The sequence below is a fragment of the Pempheris klunzingeri genome, chromosome 12 (genome assembly GCF_042242105.1).
Source record: "Pempheris klunzingeri isolate RE-2024b chromosome 12, fPemKlu1.hap1, whole genome shotgun sequence".
Lineage (NCBI taxonomy): Eukaryota > Metazoa > Chordata > Actinopteri > Acropomatiformes > Pempheridae > Pempheris > Pempheris klunzingeri.
The window spans coordinates 2,394,089-2,420,626 of NC_092023.1; the positions used below are offsets into that span (position 1 = coordinate 2,394,089).

General features: G+C 42.1%; 1 protein-coding gene across 1 annotated transcript; it reads right to left on the bottom strand.

Moving 5' to 3' along the window:
* psme4a (proteasome activator subunit 4a) lies at positions 1-26,219 on the bottom strand. The gene is made up of 48 exons (XM_070840649.1): positions 25,908-26,219; positions 24,585-24,725; positions 24,212-24,328; positions 22,930-22,986; positions 21,535-21,579; positions 20,198-20,347; positions 19,029-19,092; positions 18,868-18,942; positions 18,343-18,465; positions 18,153-18,245; positions 14,487-14,752; positions 14,139-14,325; positions 13,950-14,039; positions 13,785-13,849; positions 13,106-13,256; positions 12,888-12,986; positions 12,717-12,786; positions 12,538-12,605; positions 12,231-12,446; positions 11,296-11,453; positions 11,034-11,129; positions 10,582-10,637; positions 10,439-10,495; positions 10,239-10,294; positions 9,942-10,040; positions 9,786-9,848; positions 9,606-9,701; positions 9,332-9,463; positions 9,007-9,216; positions 8,714-8,850; positions 8,372-8,425; positions 8,157-8,286; positions 7,950-8,031; positions 7,693-7,846; positions 7,477-7,546; positions 7,249-7,374; positions 7,012-7,164; positions 6,771-6,875; positions 6,589-6,680; positions 6,376-6,507; positions 6,048-6,256; positions 5,861-5,946; positions 5,607-5,735; positions 5,004-5,159; positions 1,705-1,867; positions 1,490-1,623; positions 1,210-1,350; positions 1-1,099 (listed from the first exon to the last, which is right to left on the bottom strand). The coding sequence occupies exons 1-47, from the start codon at positions 26,102-26,104 to the stop codon at positions 1,216-1,218; spliced, it is 5,544 nt and encodes a 1,847-aa protein (XP_070696750.1). The 5' UTR covers positions 26,105-26,219; the 3' UTR covers positions 1-1,099; positions 1,210-1,215.
* Between the last annotated feature and the right edge of the window lie 319 nt (positions 26,220-26,538).

A 26,538-nucleotide genomic window follows, 5' to 3' on the forward strand; every position in this document is an offset into this window, starting at 1 on the left:
ACAAACAATTTATTCATGTCATTCAATAGGCAAACAGTACACCTAAAAAAAAAAAATATCACTGCAGTTTTGGCACTACCCTATACGTAAGTGAGGTACTAAATGCTTCGACTGATTTCAAGTCATCATGAGAAAAAAAAACAAAAAAACATACGCAAACCAAAAGTAGTTTCACTTCATCTCACGGGGATTTTAGAAAAATGTAAATGTAACTGAGGATAAGAGGGAAGAGGTGACAATTATGAACAGGCCGTTTGGTTATTTTCTTGCACCGAGACAAATGCAGTGGTGATCAAACTGTGCTCAGGTCCTCACAGCAAACGCGTCACACAGCACAGCGGCGGGGAGCGTGCCCTCTCCCTTCCTTCGCCAGAGCAGACGAGAATAGGCTCCACTGCTAAAAGCTCACTCATCTACTTCATCTCAGAAATACTCTCTATGAAAATTAAAATTTAGCACTTCAAAAAACATAAATAAATAAATATGTTTGTGCATATTTGCTCTACCATGATATATATACACACGTGTGATGCATATAATCAGAAATAGATCAAACAGCCACACAAACATCATGTGTTGCAGGTGGAAGTGTAATCTGAAGTGACCGTAGTTCAACCGTCAGCTCTCTGCGGCTTCACCGCCGTACGATAGTAAAGAGCGTGTCCTGCGCTGGACAATGTGTTGGCTCAGAGTTGATAACTTGGGGTTGAATCCTGAGAAATGTGTGGGACACTGGCAGATGTCTTCAAGCATCCCATAAACACACGCACACACATACACCCGTGCACATGCACACAAACAAACCCCAAAAAAAAAAAAAAAAGGAACAAAAAACTGTACAGTAATGTTACAAACTGCAGGTCATTCATCCCTGCTATGATTGATCCTTAAATATTAAGTATAGTAGAAATGTAAATGAACTAAATACATAAATACATAACTTTTCGATCCTTCTGTGGGCCACAACTCAGTAGCTTTGCATGCCACTCCTCTTCCTGGGTGACGCCGCGTCTCATCAGCCGAGAGCTGGAGCCTCGTCCCCGATGCAGGCCGGTACCTGTGCGGTCTGGGGAGCGTCCCGGCATGGGGAGCACAACAACTGTGGAGAGGAGTTCTCTTTTCAGACGGTGCTCGGTAACGAATTATAGTCATGCTGAATGTGTTTGGGGCGTTCCTGTGAACGCTACAGCAGAGTTAAAGGGTGTTTACCAGGTTTTAGGCGTAGTAACAGGGGGACACCAGCAGGTCAGTCAGCACCAGCAGCTGGTCGTCTGTGAACTGCTGCTTATGTTGCTGCCAGTTGTCGTGATGAGTCCGTCTGAAGTTTGACAGAGTTTTCTTCACCGTCATCTGAAAGGCCACAAAAACAACTCTTTATTTCTTCATTCATGGGTTGTTGACAAAAAGCACGAGGCAGCTGGGAAGAAATGAGGTTGACTGCTAATCCAACGGGAACAATAGAAGGTGATTAGTAGGTGATTACGCGTACTTCAATGGGTTGTGTGTCATTGAGGTGAGCACTCAGGTCCATCAGCAGCTGGGGCATCCAGGTGGGCACATCGTAAGGGCTGGAGAGAATACAGGCGCTCAACCCGAGAACGCCGGCGTGGCGCCGCACCAGGTCTGCAAAACCACAACAGGTGGCGTTAAATAAAGAGTCTCATCTACATTTAGCTTCTGAGGAATAAGTGGAAAGTTCCTCACCAGCGGAGGGGATAGTGTCCACTATAGAGCCCAGCTCCCTCTTCCTCTTCTTGGGCAAGCAGGTCTTGCAGAGAGCCTCGAAGTGTGCCTGCATGGGGGGGTCCATGGACAGGAAGTTGCACTGAAGAAAGCCACTGAGTGTAGTGGCGGCCATTTCTCTCACCTAGACAACAAAGGCAGGAGGAGGAGATGGTTTGAGTCACTACAGTACAGTATTAACCCTTTAACAAGTAATGACTAGTTACTGTGTTGAGCAAACAAACAACAGAACTTATCAAGACACGTGGCTACACCTGACAAATTCACATTTATTATCACTTATTTGGGAGACAAGGTTGATTTTCTTTTGAAAACATATTTGACATGCTAAATATCATTATCAATATTTACACCGGATCAAAGTACATCTTGTTGAAATTGATGCTTCGTTGAATCCAATGGTACCAAACATTTGACGTGCTCCTTTTAGTTTCTGTATCATACTACACTTCATTGGTCACACAGGGTCACTCATTTTATCATTTCCATAAAAACACTAGTGGAAATACAGGTTTCCATGATCACATCTTCAAAAAATACATGCACTCAGTGCCCAGATACTCAAGAATCAGCTTTTAAAAAGATTTACTGGTGCACTTTTATGGAGAAAAGATGAGAAATGGCATCTATAAGCACAGCTGCACTCTGACTACCTAATAACCTCTGTTCCGCTTTGAAGTGTCTCCACCACTAATAAGCACACAAACACAGGGGCAGAATAAAGCCCACACACTCATTTACAAACATGACATGCAGGTGCAGGTGTATTTTTATTCACACATCTGGTTTGTTGCAGCTGGCCACTGTCAGTCTCCCTGACAGGCTCAGGGGAAGAGCTGCTGTGAGTGACAAATGGCTCATTCCTGAAAAGGATTCACTGTTTAGGAGGTGATGAATTGGTGAGATCGCTTCACACTGAGAGGGCAGACATTTTTATTGAGCCTCCAGATTGTGCAGAGCACAGTGGGGACGAGGAGATAGTTGGAAGTCTGAACAACTTGTTATGAGCTACATGACGATGTGATCATGAAAAACTGCAAGAGAGGTTGAGATACTTCAAAAGGGACCAGAAGTCATTAATGAGTCAGAATACGTCCATTCACATAAATCCCATAGAAATGAATGGAAACACTTGGTCATGGAGCTACATTTCTCATCATTTCTCCCTAAAAGCACGTTGGAAAAAACAGATATTCATTTTTTCTTTTTGAATTTATATTTTAAGAGTCCAGACTATGTGTGTATCAAAAATGATGAAGATCTGAAATTCCTAACCTATTGTCCTAGAGGTGTTTTTGTGGAAAATCAAAAAAAAAAAAAAATTGCCAAAACTTGTGACTAAGGACTTAAAAAAGGACGTTATGGAAAAATGCCTCCTACATGGATGAAAAAGCTGAATTCCTGCTTGTAATTAACATAAAGTCCTGAAAGACATTAGGAGAGCTGAAAAACATTAAAGCAGACATTGATTAGAATTAATTGGAGCATGGCTTCAGGGTTGAGTTTAACTGTTCTATTAATTGAATACTTGAATGATATTTTATTCTACATTGTGATTCTATAAACTTCTATTAACTAAACTGTGAAGTGTTACTTATTGACTCATCACAAAGTAGCTGACGTATACTAAAAGAGAAGAGGGTGTGTGAATCACTGGTTTTTTATTCTACCTCTCTTTTCCCTGTACACCTATATTTGAACAAATAACTACTGACTAAAGAGGACACGTGTAGCGTGTTCATTGTATTTTAATACATTTGAAATCTGATTTATTTTGGTTGATTTACTATATGTTATTACGATATTAATGTGACAATACATTGTGAGTCGTGCAAGTCACAAATGTACACTCTACCTGTATCTACCTTGTTCACAGCGCTTCTTATCTTTTCCCAAACGCTGCCACTCTAAAAGTTCATCCTATACTCATAACATAGCAGAATTAAACTCGCATGGCATCTCATGTCTGCTGTTTTTACTGGCCACACTAACAGAGAAGCTCCAGCGCCGTATAAGACACACCACAGCAACAATGTCATTAGGCAGGGTGTTCCACTAGTGAGCACACCGGCCAGCTGGATGGAAATAGCAGCCAGATGGGGACTGGGGGTGGATATGTGTGTGTGGGGATGCTTCTTTATGACGAGAGTTAAAATGGTCTGCTGCACATTTTATGTCTCTATTCTCAGTGAAAACTTCTGTAAGAAAAGGTAAACTTTTAAACAAAATTATGAAGATCTCAGCGGAGAAAATGCTTCTTAGATGAAACAGGACACTGGTGCAAAAAGGTTATAGCCTTCTGCCATTCTGCATCAACTAAGGCTACATCCAAATACGTTTTCAGTTTAGAATGGCGTTGCACCTAAAAACGCATATCACATGACCAGTGCGATACACTGGGCAGGCACATGCTGATGTAAACAGGAAGCAGACTCTGCGGATGGTTGCTTAGTTACAGAGGAAGGACATAAACAGTAAAAAGTAAGACCAGAGATTTCTTTGCTTGGACCAATGATGAGGTGGGACTGTTACCGAGTAAAGGCAGAGATCGGACTGTGACTGAGAAGAACTAATCAGGAAGCAAACATGGATGTCTGCGTTGTTGTTTAACTGTCTGTGCTTCTGCCCGTCCAGACGAAAATACAATTTCAAACTAGAGTCCGCGGTCTCTAAAACGAAAATGTATTAGTGTGGATGTGGAAGATTTCTTCTTAGAAAACAAGCTAGGTTAGGTAGAATTGGCTTCTCAGTCATATAATAACAGAAAAGCGACATCACATGCCTAAGATGGATGCACCTGCGTCAGCTAGTCAACTTGAACATATGGATTTGTCTCATAAAGGTGATTCTGAAGGAATGAGAGCAGTGAAAGTGTCGCACAGCTGCCGCTGATAAATCAGGCTTCGGTTAGTTTATGAGGCCAAATAAAAAATGGCTACTTCCATTCATCCCCCACTCCTCCTTTGTCTCTACTCCATCCCTTTCCCTCTCATCCTCCTTAAATCTGGACGTTATCTCCATAGCAACAGATTACTGCAGCCTCTGGTTTCCATAGCAACAGCTAGAGGACTGGAGGGGAGGGGGGAGAGAGAGTGGAGAGTGCTGAATCACTACAGTGAAGCTGAAAGACAGTGAGAGTGCCTGCTAGCATAAACAAGCATGTGTTGCCAGTAGATGATTATATAACGTCGTCTGGTGATGGTTATGCCGTCACTGACTTCATGTTTCCGCTTTACATTTTGACGGAACGGTTGTTTTACCTCCAGCTGCTCGTCCTCCAGCAGTCGTATCACCAGTGCCTGGACGTCATTCACTGCTTTCTGGTCACTCATGAAGGTGAACAGGTTGTAAAAAACCATTATCTGCAGGTATGTGAGCACCGTGTAGCGAGCGTGCCAGGAGCTGCTGCCAGCAATCTGCAACACACAACAGCCAACCCATCCCACATCAGTAACACACTCTGAGCGTTTGCTTCACAAGAGGAACAGATCATGCCGTGGATGAGTGGACCATTTAGGTCTAATGAGATGGAGCTTGGAGTGTCGGCCATCCTGAAAACGCACACAATATGAAAGGAGTCACAAAAGCTAAATCAGAATTTGTGAGTCCAAGGAGTCGATCTGGGTGTCACACCGATCCACAGCTTTGGAACTGTTCAGTTTCAAATCATTAGCTAATTGAATTTGCATATTATTCTTCACTATTTCTGTTTAGTTTCATGTAAAATGAAAACTGTTACACTAATACTTCAGCAAGGCAGATCTCATTCAGTTGTCCTTTCATCTTTCTGCTCATTAATCCTTTAGGTCGTGTGTGACGCAGGTGAGAAGTGGAGTAACAGCCACAGCTGCCCGGTAAGTCACCTCCTGCAGGGCGCTGAGGACCATGGGAATCTGCTCTGGGTACAGGAGCCCCTGAGACATCAGAGACAGGCAGGTCTTTGCGTCCCTCTTCAGTTCATCGTAACTGTCATCATTCTCAACTGGAGCAATCTGGATCAGAGGACAGAGATAGTTGGACGGTTATGTTAAAGGGTACACATTAAGAGAAATCTTTTGAGGTTGGTAGTGTTGAAGCTGAGGGATCAAAGCGAGGGATGAATAAGTGAGTGTTTCACCTTGAAGAGCAGAGGAAGCAGCCGTATTTGCTCTGGGACGGCAGTGGAGAAGGAGCGGCCAGCACTTGCTATCAGCCACTTCAACACTGCAGACATTTGGAGACAGGGATTTCAGACGTTTCTGCCTAAAATGAACTCTCAACCATTCCTACAATGACCAGTATTAATTATGGCATCCTCAGCCTACCTGTTTTGAGCAGCTTGATGGCTTGCGTCCTCTCATCCTGCTCTCCCACCTCATTCTCCTCAGTCACATGGTTCTGGATCTCCTCATCGCCCTCAGTTAGAGGCTTCAGCTTCAACAGAATTCGCTCTGTGAAGTCCGAGATGCGCGGGGAGGTGGTTGGCTGAGTGTACGGCAAGTTTACATCAATCATGAAGATGTATGTGAGTACACTGGTTGGATGCAAAAAAAAAAAATCAGAGAGGACAAGATGAGACACAGAAAGAGACTTTAATGTTAATAATGACAAATACTACATCCATGTTTGCTAAGGGCGTCAACAGGGCCTCACCTGCCAATTCGTTCCCGAACGTTCTTGTAGACCTGCGTGAGTTTGGGCTCCAGGTATTGTAGCAACCTGTGGAGGAGCTCTGGAACACGCCACTCCTGCTGAGCTAGGCCTCCCTGCAGCACATAGAGACGACTGCACAGGAAAAAGGAGCACAATCATCAATATTTGTCAGTGACATTAACATCTCCTTAAGGCAGTAACCTTTCTACTCACCAGGCATCGACAAAGGAGCCCCCCTCTCCGTTGACTGGAGACTCCATTAGCATCTCAAACAGCCAGTGCAGCTTGCGTGGGTCTCTACTCTCCTGTAGGAGAGAGAAACAACGGTGTGAGTGACAAGAGTTAAACAGGTGGAACGATAAAGACTTCATGGATATAAAAGAGTGAAAGCTTACACAAGCCGTTGCAATGCAGGTGCCCCAGTCTGCATACGTTTCTATTGTGATGTTTGACAGGGCAGTACGGAGCAGCGGACACAACAGTTTCCACAGACTGTCAACCTGTAAAAGAGAGCGAGTGTATGCGCTGGTTTGTTTGTGTTGCAAAGTCTAGATGGTACTTTCAGGAGCCAGGACATGATGTAGTTATACGTAGTATAAGAAGCCCAGAGACTGACCTAAAGTTTAACATCCATACCTTTGCATAGCTCCAGTGCTTGCAGCCTCTAATCAGTCCAGAGATTATCTCTGCAACACAACGCTGCTTGCTCTCATGGGAGTCGGCCACCAGGCGCTCCATGTGTGGCCGCAGCAGAGGAACAAAGGCGTCGCTGAAATTGCGGAAGAGTCCCTGGAAGAGCAAGGAAACAGATGAGTTTCTTTATTGGCTGACTTTACTTCATTTCTGCATGTAAGGCCTCACTCAGAATCTCACCTTGAACAAACAGAATCTGCGAGGGCTGAACTTGTCCTTGCCCTTACGGTCCTCAAGAGAGAGAAACTCGATAAACTGGTTGATGAACACTGGGTCTGAGAAATGGTCAAAGATGATCTGCTCCCGCTGTTAGGAAGTGCATGGAAAATTAATTTTACTAGATGCAGTTAAGATTGCTGCACATTCTTGAAGAAGTAATTTTATCCTAGAGGGTAGAGATGTGCAAACCTCTGTCATCTCCTCTCTGGTCAGGTTCTGTTTGGGTTGCTCCTCCAGTGGTGCGTACATCATCAGTTTTCTGGAGGAACAATAATGAGGTGACAGTTAACAAGAATGTTGTTTGACAGATGAAGAGAAAGAGATAAATACATCAAAACAGCAACAGATGATCAAGTAAACAAAAGAAGACAGAACTGAGGAATACAAGTATCATAAAATGACAACCTTGGCCAGCAGTAGTATCCCCAGTGGGTTTTTTCCACAAACACACAGCCATCCCAGTCATGCTCTGTGCGTGGCAGGCTCTTGCTGTTATACTGGAGCCACTGGTTGTCCGTACGGTCTCCTGCTACCATGTCACTCAGCTGCTTCACTCCACCTGCCGAAGACAGGTGAAGATATTTCAGAGGAATTTTAAGATTTCTAAGTAAAATGAAAATCAGCTTAAACAAAGAAATGAAGAAACACTTTATGATGCTTACAAAGCTCAGAGGGGCTGACGGGGACTTTCTTATGTGGCCTCTTTATTTGTTTCATTATCCCTGCCACAGCTGATATCGCCACCTAATGGTGAAAATTAGACATTACAAACAAAACGGTCAGCAAAGACTGGACTGCATCCGTATGCTGTTTGAGAATCACAGCACTACTACTACTACTACTACATGTCTCGTGTGTGTTTGGCACACCTTGCGGACATAGAGAGAGTCGTGGTTGAGGCTTTTGACAAAGAACATGACAGCAGCTGTCGGTAGTTGGTGGTCATCTCTCAGCAGCAATGACATGAAGCCAATTGAAATGTGTTCGAACTTCCAAGGCCTGAAAATTAGACAGAGAAGGTGTTACAGACGGTGATAAATAAATGTGAATGTGAATTGAGGAAGTGAATGCTAAGTTAACTCACATGTTCCTGTTGTTGATGCAGTCCAGCAGATCACCAATGAGCTGTTTGTACTTCCTACAAAACAATAGGAAACAGAACGATATTAGTATTTGCACCTGTTATGAAACAAATCATATCTTGCACATATTAAGGTTGTATGCAGAGTAAGCACATCATCGTAACAGATGAGTTATGTGTCAGTATTTTTAAGTTGTTAAGCGTTTGATTCTGCAAGAACCACGATGTGACCTGGACGTGTGTGTTCTTATATCAAAGTAGTTGCTCAAAGAATGGGTGAGCTGCATGGTCTGGTGTGATTTAGTGTGGTGATAGTTGTTTGTGTCGCTGCTGTTGTGAACTTACTCCACAGACTCAGAGTTCTTGAGCTCCTGCCTCTTTATACCCTGCTGTGTTTCTTCCTCTGGAGGAACAGGATCCTTAGGGACAGGGTTTCCGGTGACCATGAGTTGTTTGGCCACAGCACAGCACTCGCCATGGATCTAAAGGGATGAAAAAGATAAAACCTGTTGTATCAGAAATGACTCAACTCATCTCAACAGATGGCAGGGGATGAAACGTTTAATAGGTGGGCAGATGACCCAGTTGCCTTTGATACAATGATCCATTTGTGAAAGTAAACTTGGTGTTTTTCTTACAGAGAAGTCAATGCCAATGGTCTCGTACTGCCGATGGATTTTGTCTGCGAGGTCATCGAAGAGCCGCACAATGGAGGGCTTCTCCAGAGACATGGCTGAGCTGAGGCCAGAGCGTACAATGGCGGGCCATGTCAGAGCAATGCACTCCCAGTCGTGCAAATTGGCCAGGCACACTCCACTGTGATTCCCCAGGAGACAGTACAAGGCACCCTGGGAATGTTCATGGAAAAATGTGAAACTTTAATTCTTAAAAATGTAAAACTTTGCGTAGTTTCTATCCATGTTGTAGAGCACGACATGAACGTGCCAGAGAGGACTGTCATACTTTGAACTGCTGCTGTGTGACACTGCTGTTGTCCGGGTTGAGAAACTCTAGGACATGTGGGATCAGATCTCTGCAGCAGAAATTGTAGGTTCCCAGTGCAGTGAACAACACATTTTGAGCTCTGCTGCGAACCTGGAAGGTAATAAAAAAAAAAAAAACAAAGAGTTCTGGTATTGGTATCTGGTAGAACAACAGTCGAATCTTGATTTTTGGTTTATAATGTGTAATGGCTAATCTGTGATTATATCGTAAAAGCCTTAATTGTTGAACTCACTTGACTGTAGGTGCTTGTGGAAAGCCTCAACAGATCTCTCATCAGCTCCTGGTGAATGCTCCTGTACTGACACCCTTCCACTGTCAGCTTCCGTAGCTAAATCAAACACACAGACTCAAAGTCAGAAAGAGTGAAAATACAACAATATGCGAAAAGGTGATTTCTCTTTCAACAACTTGCCTCATGCTGGAGCATAACTCTGTCAATTAGCAGAGCTCTGATGTGCTGCTTTCTGCCGTGAAGCTGTAAATACAACAGCAAGAGATTATTCTCAATGACTGAGAATTTAATGTTTGAGGGAGCTGCACCAGAATAAGGATACAAAAGCTTTCTCACTCTGTTTTCCATGGATTTCTTCACAAGGTTGAAGCTCTTCCAGCGGGAGTCAAACTCATGTTTGTGAGAGCCTTTGAAGTGCAACAAGTCACTGATAATCTGAAACGTATCACAGACAAAATGATTGATTTGTGCTGCGCGATGGGATCAATACATCAGCTATTGGCATCAGCCTTTGTGGAGACTCTGTGTTATTCACAGCGTTTCAAGAAGACTGTGCTCCTTAGCCTGAACCCTTAGATTGGCATATTATTAAGAGTGAACAGTATACAGGCTATTATGTTACTGCCTGCCTACCTTGATGATTAAGAAGAGAGACTTGGTGTCATCTTCAGAGTGCTCCAGGATGTAATCTGCAAAAAGAGGTAAGGGTGCTCAGATGGCAGACAGAGAGCTACGGTATATTGTGACCTTGCCTGTAAAGCTGAATGTGATTACAACTTGGTTAGGGAAGTGCTTGTAGAACAAAGACAGATCACAAGCCAGGGAACACTTACGCAACAGCTGTCTCATCACACCACAGACAGCGTCTCTGTAGTTCTCTCGGGATTTATCTGCAGGTAGAGATGACGTTACTGTCGGACTACAAATGTGAGCAGAACTTTTATCATCCAGCAGTTGTTTGAAGCGATTTACGTACCATACTCCATTCCTGTATAGAGGGTGGTCTCATCTAGATTCACCATACTATGGACCCTGGGGGGAAAGCAGGTTTCAAGCCAAATTAAAATACTTGAAACAAATTTTGTGGAAATAAAATTAGTCTCAAAACATTAGTCATATTGCAATAGCATTATAAATATAGGAGTAACATACATTCAATACGGATTTCTCTTTGTATTTAGTATCAGTCCAAATCCAGCAGTCCTTTAGTCATATATTTCAATGGATTATGAGCCATCATTGGAAGATGTAGGTGGTTCAACTGAATCCTCATCAAATGTGAAATCAACAAGTCTCCCTTCAAAGAATTCAGCAAATCTGCTAATTATTTTCCTAAAGGAGCCTTTAACAAACATTTGTTGACCAACAGTGTTTTCCTCTGATTCTTTTGGTCAGGACAGAGGTTAGTATGTGGATACAAGTGCTTACAGTTCAGGGATAGGCTCTCCTTTCAATGGAGGCATCAGACCGCCAGCTCCTAGAAGGCAGTGCTGAACAATGGTCAGACTCTGTAGGACATCATCTCTGAAAATCATAAAATTGGCATCAGTCACATACTGTATATGCATGCGTAATAGAACCAAATAAAAATACACAAAAATGGAGTGAATCCAGTCTAACTTTAGTAGAAATTAGAGTGTAATTTCTGTAAGAGAGCACAGGTGAAGCCTCAGACTTTGTTCTTACTTACCTGATCATGTCCTGTTCTCCCTGTGCAAATCTCTGAAGGCGCTGAAGTTCAGGCTGGAGGATCAGGTCCAGTATATAAAAAGCAAAGGAGGTCTCCTCAACACTTGGCACATGCCACCGAATGTCCAAATTCCACAGGTCCCCAGGCCGACCCCAGTCCTGCATGGGATTTAAAAAAAACGAGCAAAGCCAATACTTTTTTATCACTTATTTAGTAAAATAAAAATCAGGGCAAAATGACATCCCTGATAAAACTAAATCAATTTGTTTTTTGTGGCACAACTCTAGATTTCCACTATAAATTTGATCCCAGTGCTTAGAGAGGAGCATAACTATATTTGTTTATTTATTGTAATACAACTTTGGCTAAAAGTTACTGAATCAAACTATTATTTACAAAACTGAACCTCCGTTGAGGCTAGGATTTGAGTGTTTAGTAGCCAACGTTAAAAGCTATAAGGTATTCCACTGCATTTAAAAGAAATCAATATATGCATTGACCACTTAAAGAATGAGTCCACACGTAACACATTCCTCAAGGCAGACACGACTGTTACCAACTGTGGTAAACACTAGTGTGGGGCAGGAGACGTTAATCCAGCCAAGTGATCCACTATCCATGCCTCTATCCAGGAAGAGACCTAATGGGATCAAAGTATATGTTGTCTTCACTGACCAATTGTCTGCTCCTCAGTCAGTCAATTAAACCAGGTAGCACCAGAGAGACTTGTCTGGCTTATCTGTCTATTGCAAATGTTGCTTTGTTTCTCTCACTGGTTTCGGGGGGGGGTTATAAGGGCAGTATACTGAAAACACACCAGGGGTTTCATCATGAAGTTAAAAGAACAATCAAGTACATAAAGCAAAACTATTGTTCGTTACAAGTTAATGAAAACTTCAGTGCTTCAGAAATGTTCAAGTGATCAATATTGGTACCTTGATGGGTAAGTAGTCACTGATTGGTTGATGGAAGCCTCCTGGTACGCTGCAGTACTCTGTGGGGTAGATGAGGGCTAAGGAGCGAAGGATGTGGTGCAGCAGGTTACATGCTAGAGTGTAGCCCTGCTTACACTTGAGGTGGAGCGTCAACTGCAAAATCTGGACCAGGTCGGACCGATAGGGCAGAATCTTGTCACCATCCACCCGAGTCACCTGAGGCACATAATGCAAACACATTTATAAGGAAGATCAGAATTATAGATGGGAGGTATTGGTAAATACAGGTTAAGTTACAATAGTTCACCTCAGACAGTAGCTGGAGATTCCACAACAACTCCTTGTCAAGCTCCTCCTCATTCAACACTTCCTCATCTGTTTAAAAAAAAGTGTGTGTCAGGAAAAGACTCATGCAAGAAAACAGGAGTCATGCTTTTGTAAACCTCCTCTCATAGAAGCGCTTATCCCTGCGTGGTGAGCACTTACTGACAGCGATCTGGTTTATGGCATTGCAGCAGTGTGGCACGAACACCTTGAGTGACTCTGCAGGGTGACACTGAAAGCAGAAGCACAGCAAGGATGAAGATAGTAAACCAGTAGGCTACAGGAACCTGATGCTGTGGACCTCCTGAAAGAGTTTGACTGGACAGGGCTCACCTTGGCAGCAGCTCTGCACATGTCAGCCACCATCCTCCCAGCTACTCGTGTCTCAAAGATGTTGGTGGTTGCAAAGTTGAACACCTTTTCCAGAGCGACCTGTTAGAAAAACATGACAAACATGTTCATACATGTGTGTGTAAACAGTATACATACATAAAATATGTATGAGATAATGAATGTGGAATGAGACAAGTGTGTGAACACTGAGTCTTAACCTTGAAGATGTCCAAAGAGCACTGTGTAAGGATGGTGCTAAAGGTGGAAGACAGGCCCAGCTCTACCAAACTCTCCAAATGAGTCATCTTCTCCGTTTCCGTTTCTTCTCGCGTTTGTTCCAGAGTGCTGCTGTCTATCAGGGCGAAGCATCTGAGCAGATAAAAAAAAACAAATGAAAATGAAAACAAAAAGTGCTGCTTATGAGTCTTGATCTACTTACACATCTCTCAACAATGTAATCAAACACATGAACACATCAATAAATCATCTGAAACCACCAATCTGATTTGTTCCTGTGATAAGTGTGAAGCTCTTCTTCCAAAATGTGTTTGTGTATGTGTCTGGCTTCTCCTTGAGTCATATCCATATGTGTTCAAATAAAGTTTTACAGAGCAGTGCTCTTAACGCATCGGACAATATCTTACATCGATTATTTCCAGTGTGTCACTTGTAGTTTTAACTCAGCCATAAGTTAAAACTACAAGTTGTGAAAACTACAGGATGTCAATATAGTCCAATGAGGAAAATAGAGATGTTCACATTGACGCAGTATAATGTAAATCTTTTTTGTTGGTGTTTTTCGAACGCATCAACGTCATTGCTATCACAGCTGCTGATGAACACACACACACACACACACACACACACACACACACACACACACACACACACACACACCTGTCCATGAACTGAAGCACAAAGTCTTCAAACTCTGCTGAGGCTGAGCACATCTCTCTTTCCACCTGAAAGTCATACAAACAAATATAGATAAGTTATCTACAGTGATCATTTAACACCTCACATTTAATTGTGACATGGGGAGGGAAAATAACGGTGCTTCACCTCTGTCAGGTCAGTTTTTTCATGCAGGGCAGACGAACAGTCCACCAAAGGCACAAGAGTCACAAACGTAGCGATAAACTGGAATGTGATCTGTGGGGACAGGGAATGATGTTCACATCAGATTTACAATTAAGTTTAACAAAAACAAAGTAAGAATGCAGAAGGAAAATAAATAACACAGGAGCGCACCATGCATTTGCTGAAGTCGTTTGGGTCGACGCCCGGCAGAGCCCTCATGAGCAGGGGCAGCATGTGAGTGGGTCCCTCAGGGAAGCGCTGCCCACCTGACACTAGGCTCCTTGCCACACCAATCATGCAGCTCAGAGTGGCCGTCAGCTGGTGGGGCTCTGTTAGAGTCTCCAGAGCAGGGTATGTTCTATGGTAGAGACGGAGAACAATTAGCCCTTTGTGTTCACTTCAAAATGTGCTGCTGTCTCTTATGTAAAGCTGAAAACTAGCATCAGTTCTATCGATTCTGAAGAAGCAGAACTTGGGTCAGATTTATCATTGAGATTTTCTAGTTAACTGCAAACTTACTTCTCCAGCACGGGGGGGATGACCAGCTCAGGCCTCATTAGAGCTAGGTTTTGCAGGGCCTGGGCTGCATCAAGACTGCCCGTCTTGCTGAACATGGCCAGAAGAACCGGCTGCATCATACTGTCCACAAAGTTTGTGATATCCTCCTCTGTGAGCTTGTGACTTTCTGGTATTGGTGTCAGCCATGTGGGCTTCCTGTAGCGCTCTCTGTGCAGCCGACGTACCACGCTGGCCGGGAGACGTTGGAGCAGCTTCATGAGCTTCATCTGGACATGAGGACAGAAAGACAGATAGGTGACAAAGGGGTACACACAGGTGGACAGTCTGCCTTCATGTGGTCTGGACTAATGGAGGGGTAGAGTTGTGGTATGGAGCATCTGAGGACAGATGACATAACGTACGTACAGACACAGACCAACACACTGTGAACGCAGCTTCTTCTAAAACCCCTGGCAAAAATTATGGAATCACCAGTCTCGGAGGATGATCATTCAGTTGTTTAATTTTGTAGAAAAAAAGCAGATCACAGACATGACACAAAACTAAAGTCATTTCAAATGGCAACTTTCTGGCTTTAAGAAACACTAAAAGAAATCAAGAAAAAAAGATGTGGTAGTCAGTAACAGTTACTTTTTTAGACCAAGCAGAAGGAAAAAAATATGTAATCACTCAATTCTGAGGAAGAAATTATGGAATCACCCTGTAAATGTCCATTCCCAAAACTAACACGTGCATTAGATTAGATCTGCTCATTAGTCTGCAGTCAAACAGGAGTGATCACACCTTGGAGAGCTGTTGCACCAAGTGGACTGACATGAATCATGGCTCCAACACAAGAGATGTCAATTGAAACAAAGGAGAGGATTATCAAACTTCTTAAAGAAGGTAAATCATCACGTAATGTTGCAAAAGATGTTGGTTGTTTACAGTCAGCTGTGTCTAAAATCTGGACCAAGTACAAACAACATGGGGAGGCTGTTAAAGGCAAGCATACTGGTAGACCAAGGAAGACATCAAAGCGTCAAGACAGAAAACTCAAAGCAACATGTCTTGAAAATAGAAAATGCACAGCAAAACAAATGAGGAACAAATGGGAGGAAACTGGAGTCAATGTCTGGGACCGAACTGTAAGAAACCACCTAAAGGAAATGGGATTTACATACAAGAAAGCTAAACGAAAGCCATCGTTAACACCTAAACAGAAAAAAACAAGGTTAGAATGGGCTAAGGAAAAGCAATCGTGGACTGTGGATGACTGGATGAAAGTCATGCATTGGGCAAGGTGATGATGCTGGAACTTTTGTTTGGTGCCGTTCCAATGAGATTTATGAAGACGACTGCCTGAAGAAAACATGCAAATTTCCACAGTCATTGATGATATGGGGCTGCATGTCAGGTAAAGGCACTGGGGAGATGGCTGTCATTACATCTTCAATAAATGCACAAGTTTACGTTGACACTTTGGACACTTTTCTTATCCCATCAATTGAAAGGGCGTTTGAAGAAAGACACATAAGGTCAATGTCATGGCCTGCAAATAGTCCAGATCTCAATCCAATTGAAAATCTGTGGTGGAAGTTGAAGAAAATGGTCCATGACTGATCTGGCAAAAGCAATCAGAGAAAGTTGGAGCCAGATTGATGAAGAGTACTGTTTGTCTCATTAAGTCGATGCCTCTGAGACTGCGAGCTGTTATAAAAGCCAGAGGTGGTGCAACAAAGTACTAGTGGTGTGTTGAAGTGTTCTTTTGTTGTTGTTTTTTTTTCATGATTCCATAATTTTTTCCTTCTGCTTGGTCTAAAAAAGTAACTGTTACTGACTACCACATCTTTTTTTCTTGATTTCTTTTAGTGTTTCTTAAAGCCAGAAAATTGCCATTTGAAATGACTTTAGTTTAGTGTCATGTCTGTGATCTGCTTTTTTTCTACAAAATTAAACAACTGAATGAACATCCTCCGAGACTGGTGATTCCATAATTTTTGCCAGAGGTTGTACTTGTCTTATGTGAAAATGATGGGATCGCTTCAGTACACTCAAATCATTTGAGTTTCATGAATTAAATTTCACGATGTCATTTTGTTACACAGTGAAATGAGAGTTATAATTTCCACTTTTCCTCCAGTGGCTCGGCTGAGGCTGTGAAAAGAGTTACCCATAATATATCATGACCTGACTTTAGAAGTACTTTGAAATGATTGCAAAACACTGTTTACATGACATAAAACTGAAGCTAAGTTTTAAACGTCTCACGTGTATCCAAGCAACAGCCCAGAATACACACAAACTCATCCCCCTGCCAATAAAAAAAGGTTTGTGTATGAGGACATGTTGCCTGTGGTGCTTCAAATCTAGAAGGGGGGGGGCCTTGAAAGGGAAAGGCATGTGGACCGGCGCCCAGTGACCTTTAATAGCATTGCAACCATCTCACTCACATGTCCTCACGTTATTTCTGAAGCCAATACTGATGTAAACTCAGCTTCCTAGAAAAATGATGACGAGCAACAACGTCCTCAGTCATTGTGGACGCTGCTGGCATGTGCTCTGGTATGCTGTGTTAACACGACGCTGGAATTAAGGTTGAATCAAGCTGGATGAGTGATGTATCTAAACACCATGACTCATGTTTCCTTTAGATTTCGCTTGGTTATGATAATTATCCTGCTTCTCATGCTCGGGAAAACATACACTCAAGTGTATATTTTATAGCAACATTTTAAATGTAAACAGTTAAACATATTAACCATGCTGTGTGTGTTGATGAGATCGATGCTTTTTATCCTCGAATATTTGTAAAATATTGATGATGCATGTAAAAATGTAATCTAAAGCCCCATAAAACCTTTTTGGTGCTTGTGTGTCACTCAATAGTTTGAAGTGGGCAGGTCTCAGTTGGAAAAACATTATGCTGTATATTTCAGCGCACCAGTCAGGGTTTAGAGAAGTTATCAGTTAGAATCAGAATCTTTACTTATATTGTCATCAATGTAAATCAAATCTGCTTGAACTACACCTTCGCAGATCTGGTGAAGCGAAGTATCTGAGTTTTGAGTGTTAAACTTTTGTTACGGCCCTAGAGCCTGGTCCGTCTCTCTCTCTGGCTTTTGTTTTGCAGGTCCCTGGCTGGGCGGAGCAGGCAATCAGCTAACCTGGCACACCTGGGCAGTGCACCAGGTTATATAGGCCGGCCTGGGGAACCAGATCACTCTCTCTTCGCACATCCAGCCACACATGCCCTTTGTTTTCGCTTGCAGTGGAGCTTTTTGCACCTCTTCCTTTGTTGTGGCCTAGGAGCCAGCCATGACACTTTTAATAAATAATAATTTAGTGTCATCAATTTAGGATTAATTTGATCATTGTTTAATTACCCACGAATATCTGTTTCTATGGAAAAATAATAAAAATTTGAAAGCAAGCTTTTTGGGGCTTTAATGAAAACCTATTTTCATCTATTTATCAGCTATTTTGGTGCTTTCTATATATCACAGATGGCACATCTGATAGACGTCTGACATACTGAACCTACTGAGTCTCTAAAATAAGATGATGATGCTGAACCTGTAAGTATATTGAGCTGCTCCAGCGTGCTGAATTTCTAAAATAGCAGTCCACATTCTTTGTGTTTTCCTCGGTTCCACAGTCATCCAAAAGAAGTAAGAAGTGACTCACCAACCAGCGGCCATGGTTTGATGGATGGAAGAAGGATGCAATACTGTTGAAAAGGCCACTGAGCTGTGCTTGAGCTTGCTTGCTGGGTCCTCCCTGAAAATGAAAGTAAGGGTCACTGTGGCAATAATTCTTACACTAATTGTGGCTGCAATTATTTACCAAACACTCAATTTATGAAACATTAACCAACCAGGAGGGAAGAGACCCAAAGCACCACATGGCTGATGTCGTAGGCATTGGTGACATATCGTGGTACAATCATCTGACTGGTCCCCACAGGGAGATTCAAACTCCTCAGAATTCTTGTAAAAATCTGAAATGCAAAAAAACAAAAACAATTAGGAGTCTAATTATTTTGATGTGGACTTTGTTGGAAAACTGATGTAGTAAAACAGCCTATGACATTTAATTGGGCTAAACAAGTCAGGAGTGTACATCTATGTTTGTCTGTAACACATACTGGTGTTGTTGAAGAACACGGATCAAAACAACCCTTCAGTCAAAACACAAACACTGCAAGTCACTTCCCATCAGTGACCGAGAGCAAGATCAGCAAGGAAACTTGATAGTTTGTTTCTCTGACAAGCAGCGGTGGCCGTGAAATGCACACCGTGAGCCCAAATCACATTGGTCAGGCCAAACATGAGGTAATGAGTCACATATCTCAAAATAAATTCTAAATTGTGAGGTGGGTGGTGGAAGAAAGGCAACAAACCTTAGGGATGTAAGGGTCCCAATCAATGTAGCCGATGTTGTCATTGGCCAAGCGAGCAAAGAGGTTGACCAGATGCTGCAAAGATGTGGGACAACATGTTAAACTGAGATGTACTGGTGATTGTACATGCAAATATTTTTTAAACAAATTCATCTACTCACCACTTCCCAGCTTGGAAGATTTTGCACAGACACCCATAAGCTGATCAACTCGTCGAACCACAACCTGCCAGACCATCAAATGGTTATAAAAGCAGAGGACAAGCCAACTAACTACCAACTAGACTGAGACAGGACTTAATGTCTTTTAACAATGCAGTTTCTTCTCATTAACACTCCTCAACAGCTACATTAACAGGTACACCTGGTAAAACGTTAAAAAAAACATTGGCGTAGCACTTTATTCTATGGGTCCATAATTCTGAATAATTTCCTGGTGATTTCCAGGACGTTTCCTATAAAGAACTATGTAATGTGGTGTTAATTGTAGGGTAAACACAGTTAGTATTCAACTGGCAAACTTACATTTAATTAACACATTTACTTGCTAGTTTAAACTAGTTCAGACTTTTTAGTAAGTACACAACAAGTTTAAACAATTAAGTTTCCTCAAACAAATAAATATCAACTTAAGTTTGAAATGGAGCACTTCTTTCAAGGAAATTCCAAATACCAAAACCACATCACATAGATCTTTCCAGGAAACTTCAGAGGAAATCCTGGAGTCATAAAAAGAAGAGTTATCCATTTTAATACTCTACATTTGCATCATTATACAGTTTTAGTTTTAGCCCAGCATTCCTTCTGCAAACTGCTGCTCATCCCAAGGGAGGGGGGGTGTATTTGGTTAAGATCTGAAATGTGCACTAAAGTGAGATCACTTGCTTTGTTGCCCTTGTGTTGGCTTTATGTTTTAGAAGGATAGACAATATCCATGAAGGGACACATCTGGTGAGCACATTGCTGAGGCATTAGGTAGGCAGTGACATTTAAGGGATGCTCCACCGGTACAGAGGAGCCTAACAAATCACTCAGCATCTCTACAACATGGTGTAACGATGTGGAAGGAACAGAAAGCCAGATAATAGATAAAGAAATGTGTGTTCATTTCTAACTAGCAGGGATCCGTGTGTGTTTTTGAATCTCAGTGTTTAGGTTGACATAGAAACTGGACCTGGGTTCCCTTTGATAAGACTCCTTTCATTGTCACAGGGGCGCTCATATCATTATGAATGGCCGGCCGTCATGACATCTGGGTTTATATGTTTGACACTGCATCGCTATAAGATGCTGTAAGATTAGAGCCATGCATAGGAAGGGATGAGGCTTACTTGAACCCCTTGTGGTGCAGCTCTGGTGGCAGAGTCGTGGGTAGAAAGAGCTCAAAGTAGCTGATTGCTCTTTGCATGGTGACATCAAAAGGACAGAGGAGGGGTCTCCACTCATCCAGCATCTCCTGAGTAGCCGACTCTGAAAAGTATCTGAATGAACAGAGAGACAACAAAAGTTAAACCTACACTTTCGTGTGAAGATTAAGCCAGTGGCAGGTGGTGAAAAACAGTGTTATTAATATCCCACACAAGCTTATGAATAGGTATATATGGACACTAGGAGCACCTCAACCAGCAGAGCAGCTTAGAGAGCGCTGCAAAGATGAGCAAGCCTCTTAGATCCTTTACAAATCACATCCTCACACACCTGAACGCACTGAACAGATGCCAGAAACTGACAACTAGATTGTTAAACAGTTCAGTTTAGGGACAATCTTGGACCTCATTCATATAAACATATGACGAGACTGTATGCGATAGCTTCAAAGCATTGGCACACAACTGTCAATCACCTGGTCTTCTTTTTGAGTTTCCATTTATCAAGCGCGCCTGTACGTTCATGTTGCGTTCACTGTACAAACAGGAGACTAACAAAAACACATGAACTAGCAGGTGTTGAAATGTCAATGTTTTTAGTGCAATGTTCCACAAAGGGAAGATTACAAGTTATACACCTGGCACATTTTAGCTGTTAGGATAAATCCTGTGGCTCCACGGGGCGCATAGTCCCACAGGGAGGTTTTCATGGTTCATTATGGGATTGTGTAAACCCTGCAGGTTATTTCAGGTCACACAGCATACTCAGGGATTCCAAATCCAAAGGAGGCCCTGAACAAAAACAGTTACTCCAAGCAAGGCCACTTCCCTCTGTCTCTGCGCTGATCCACAGCATCTCAGCAGCTGAACACAAATCAGTCTCCCTTCTCAAAGTAACAGGAAACTCTCACACAAGACAGAATTAGATGAGTTAATAAGATTAGCTGCCTAAGTGCAAACTGAGGGAAGAGTCCGTGCTCTTGTCTGATATGTCAGCATGTGCACAACTAGTGTGAATCAGTGCAATCAGGGATCTGATGGTGGGTTAGGAATTTAGTGAAGCCTGATGAGCAACGCTCCGATTCCTCATCAACTACAGCATCCAAAACATACCATTCAGGGGTTTTGTTTGCCATCAGTTCAGCTTTACATAACTGTAATTTTTGATCTCTCTCCCTCTTTATAAATCTTCAATTTTGAAAAAAAAAAATAAAAAAATCCAGTATCTTATTAAAACCCCGCAGGAGGCTGCATTTCAAAAGAGAGACATAGACACATAAATGATAATAGGATGTACTCACGGTCTGCAGCTTTTCACCAGTGTTTTCAGCACACTTTCCACAGAGCTGTAATAACGAAATGATAGACGAATGTCATGGCATGTGTAAACAACCAATGAAACACTGATGTTAGAGTTAAACAATCTTCACACCAATGCAACCTGACTTTGACTGCATGCATGGGGACGTCTTTACACACCTGACTGGTGTACAGTGAACGAGGAAACTTTAAGGGCTGGTGTGTAGTGAGGAAACTGTAATAACACTTCACTGAAAATAAATATATATAGATAACAGATAAAATAGACTGATTTCTATGTTAATAGCTCCACTAACTGTTCATTCATAACAGGTCACTGTGAATTCAGTCACTGCCTTAGTTTGTTAGAGGTGGTCTAGGATTTACTATAAATAAAACATCTTACACATCACCAAGTCCTGACATGATTATCTTCACATATAGGCTGCAAACAGAGGACTGTAGTCACATAACAGTGTTGAAAGCTTGGGACCAATATAACCACAGCCTCTGAGCTCCCCACCCACAATCCCACCGATCTGCTCACATGCAAGCTGAAGCCATGCCTTGTTGGAAATGCCCTGCCAATCCCACGCAACAACTGCGTATTTATCTCCACGTCATTCAAATCTTTTTGTAGCTGACATACTCCACATTTAATACTCTAACAATAGCTGGGTGACTATGGGTGACACTATCTAAATGCAGCGTTGTAGCCCAATGTTTAGCGCTGAAAGCCCACAACACACAGGCCGCAGACCAGGGTCAAACTCATGCACTGCAAATCCAACAACAACAACAACAACAACTAGTTAAAGTGAGCGTCCCATTACAAAGTGCTCAGACACTCAGGGAGAAGGAACCCCCAGGCTACGCTATATGACCTTTGCGTCTGAGTTCAAGTGAACCCTCACGTTCACCACAACACATTCGAGGAGGGGAGAAAATGTGACAAGGGCTTGCACTCCTCCATGACTCCTGAAAATGCTGAGTAGTAGTGCAGGTATGGCTAACTTTAAAGCAAGCTAGGAGGAGGGATGCATAACAGCAAAAACTGTTATGGGCTAAAATATACATAGTTGATTAGAGATCATTAATGTTCATACTAATGCTCATGAAAATGCCACTAATATTAAAGAAGCCTATAATCACTCTCTCATAGTTTTCATGGGGGGAGAGAAGGTGGGTAAAAAACCTTTAGCTGCAGTGCGACAGTCTCCAATATGAGTGAAATGTTAACATTGATTGAGTCTTAATCGTTCTTCTGTCACAAGCTGCACATGGGGTGTCCAGTTTTTTGTTTTCACATGCAATGTATATAAAAAAAAAACAAAAACAAAAAAAGTGCCTCAAAAGATGAATTCAAAGTAAAACACAAAGAGAAGTATTGTCCTTACCACCTCTGAACCAATTTTAGCATTATGTGTTTAGAGGATGAGCGAGGCCGTGGGGAACTGAATGTGAAAGGAGACAAAGGCATAAAGAACACATTCAGCACACGACAAAGTGCCAATAACTCAAAGTATGAACATACTATGCATCAACTTACACAATTTATTATGTAATCAGAGTATCATGTTTTGTATGCATTAGTATAGTTTTGTAAGAGGTGAGCAGGCAATCGGCCAAAGCAGCTTGCTTTAATCAGCTGTAACATAAGAAAGTCATGTGCTAGCAAGGCATTTGTGTGATAAGCATACAATGTTCCCATAGCACCATAAAAGAGCACCTCGCACTGCTTGCTAAGAACTTCATAGGGAATTTGTTGCATAGGGTGAACCAACATTTAAACTTGTCTCCAAAGCTGCGCTGACAGTAAAGGTCATAGTAGCATGGCTCCTTGTGAGAGTAAAAAAAAAAAAAAAAAAAAGTATAGAAACGTGCCCCTTACTTACCAACAATTACGCAAAACCAATGAGATTCTATTAAAACTACTGAAACCCATAACCTAAGAGTAAACTCCATTGTAACAAAACAGGCTTGTGGAACAAACATTATCCAAGCATAGCATTGTTAAGACTTTAAAATATTACAGTAGCTATTCAATTAAATGCTTAAAGTCATTAGTGGTGGATTATTTACATGAAAACATTTGGCAAACTTGGAACAGGGCTTTAGAATCTGAATGAAACGGCAGCTGACTCAGACTAAAGTGGATAGACTTTTGTGTTATACTCAATCTGGACAATTGGGAAATGACCACCATTGTGCTGGTTAAAAGTGTAAGTCCAACAAGGTAATAGTCAATAAATCTTAATCACTACCACATTAACTTCCAGTGATTTCAGTCTTACACATTAGCTTTCCAAGTTACAAGAATTTGGTCACTTGATGTGTGACATCTGTTTTCCCTGTGGGGAAGTACAGACATACCAAAATGTGTGTTTTGTTTTCTACAGCATGCTACTTCATTAGTTTCTTTTACCACCATCGCAATCTGATAAATGGAATTTGCAGGGGGAAAAAAACTATTTTAGATGTGAACACGCTGCCGGTGTTTTGCCAAAACTACTGAGAGTGTAACTGAAGGGAATACAAATCATCACACTTTTATTTCCAAAAAAGGATACCAAACATTATCTGATGTACTGCACCACCACCAAATGATTATGATCCCATGATTAAGCATGCTTTAAAAAAAAAAAAACTCAGCAACACACAAAAAAAAAACAGGCATACTTGGGGAACCAGTTGAGGCCCAGGTGCTCCGTCTTGGAGAAAAGAATCCTGTCATGCAGCTCGTACAGTGGTCTCCACTTCAACTCAAGGTCCTCCCTGGACAGTAGCTCCCTTTTCCTGTTACATGAATCAGACATACCGACACATGAGAATAAATACACAGATCCGTGCTCATCATACAGCCTTACCCTGTGGAAAAAAATCCATAAGATTGCACAATCTATTATCGACTGTTAGTATGCATCATTTTCTCTAAATGAACTCTTGGAGAAAACAAAAGACTAAACATTATCTTTCACTCTGAAAATGTGAGATAACTGCGAGTTTAACACTTGTACAAGCTGTTGAGTAAACAGATGGGGCCCATTCTTACTTGAGGAGGTTGATAAGAAGCCGAGCCAGGCCCTGCATCATGCTGATCTCCAGTTTGGGGATCGTCACTAGCTCATAGAGCAACTTGATGAACAGCACATGGTCTTCTTTGCTGAACTTCCGCCCATATAGTCTCATGTACCTAAATACAAAGAACATACTTTGGGATAAATTCTCCAGTTTCAATGTGCAAAATAAGTAGCCAGTGACCCCGTGAGCAGCTTTAACAACACATGCTTATGTTCTCTAATGTGTGAAAAAGTACTATTATTCAAAATTCAAACATATTTTAAAAGCTCAACTCATTTAAAAGCTGAACTCAGTTTTTTTTAAATAACACAACTAATAGTGACTATGCTTTATTGAGACCTCTGGATTGAAACTAACCTTTACAAAATGCTTGCATCACTGTTAAAATGCCTAAATACCAGTGAACAGAATCTGGGTCAACCCCACAGTAAACTTTCCATCTCTCTGAGCCGGCAGTGACTCACTCTTGGACAGAGCAGTGCGCCAGCATTGGGGACTGAAAAGGATTAAAGACAGCCCAGGAACCAAGTACAACAAAATGAAACAGCACTCCAAGTAATCCACTGTCATATTGCCACTATTTTTGCTGCTGTAATGTGACTCCTTACTAAAGGACTGATGGATAAATGCAAAAGGTGGCAAAATACAATGCTGTGATTAACTACATTTGGTTAAGTTCTGATGAACAAGTAGGACCTGACAGTGTTGACAGACTGAGAGTGTGATTTTCTCTGGTAAGCATGAAGCTGCATATGAAAAAATTGAGTGTTTCGTCCTATCTGGTGAGTTGTCACTTGACTCGCTGCATCAAAAAGGATAAAACCAAAGCACAAGCCACAGTAATGTATGACAATGTGACCCAGTGTTGTGCAGCACAGCCTGGGTCAGGATGAGTATTTGACACTCTATTGCGCCGACTATGAAACCCGGACCGTCCCTAATCAGATACACTGAGCAGCCTGTAGTCTCCAGGCATAGACAACAAGCTAACGTGAAATAAACCAGAGTAACACAGGCTTTCTCCGCCTTTACAGATAAGCTATTGCTTCAGAGTTTGTGAGCCAGCTATTGTCCTGAGTGTGAACAGTTGCAACAAGAACAAACTGTTAGCCTAGCAAACAGGAACTTTATCTTCTATGTTTCCCTACGGTCAGATATCTAACAGACACAGACAAATGTTGCTCAATAGGTCAGGCAAAACTTCGGCTACTTTCAGAGGCTCGGTGTTAAAAAAAACATTGTGAAGTGAGCAACACCTGTTAATGTTAAGTTAGCAAAGATCAGTGTTACTTACGTGGAAAGTTTCCTCGTCCAGAAGAGCACACCGGGCCATATCTCTCTGAGCTGAACAGCTCGGCCCAAGTTTCCTTTTATTTTACTCAAAATATCATTGGATTCGTTGTCTAGCCTATCTGCGTACGGCAGAAGTTTGTTGTATACGATGTCTTTTTGAGGAACAAAATCCAATGTGTCAGACTGTGCCTTTTTCATATTACAAAATCAGCCTGGCTAGCTTCACTATGCTAGCTAACTCTGTGTAACTTCGCTCGGCTGTCCAGTGCACGTTGTTATGCTACCCGGCTAACACAACGGCTAGCTATCCCTCACCCCCAGCTAGCTACCCTCTCTGATGAACCGTTAAACTGTTATGGCCCACACTGTGACTAAGTTATGAAATTTACAAGTTGGGACACGCTAGCTAGCTAGCCATCCCGCTTAACTGAAGTTAGATTCCTTTACCAGAAAACATTACCGCCATCAATGTCATGTTGTAAAAATGTTAAGGCTAAGGGAAAACACGAGTTTGTCCAGAAAAACGCGTCGGCACTCGGGTTCTTCTCTTTCGGCTAACCTAAAAAAAGCTGTCAACCAGCTAACGGTTTAGCTAAACTTAGCTCTCTACTACAAAAGCACAGTCATAGCCC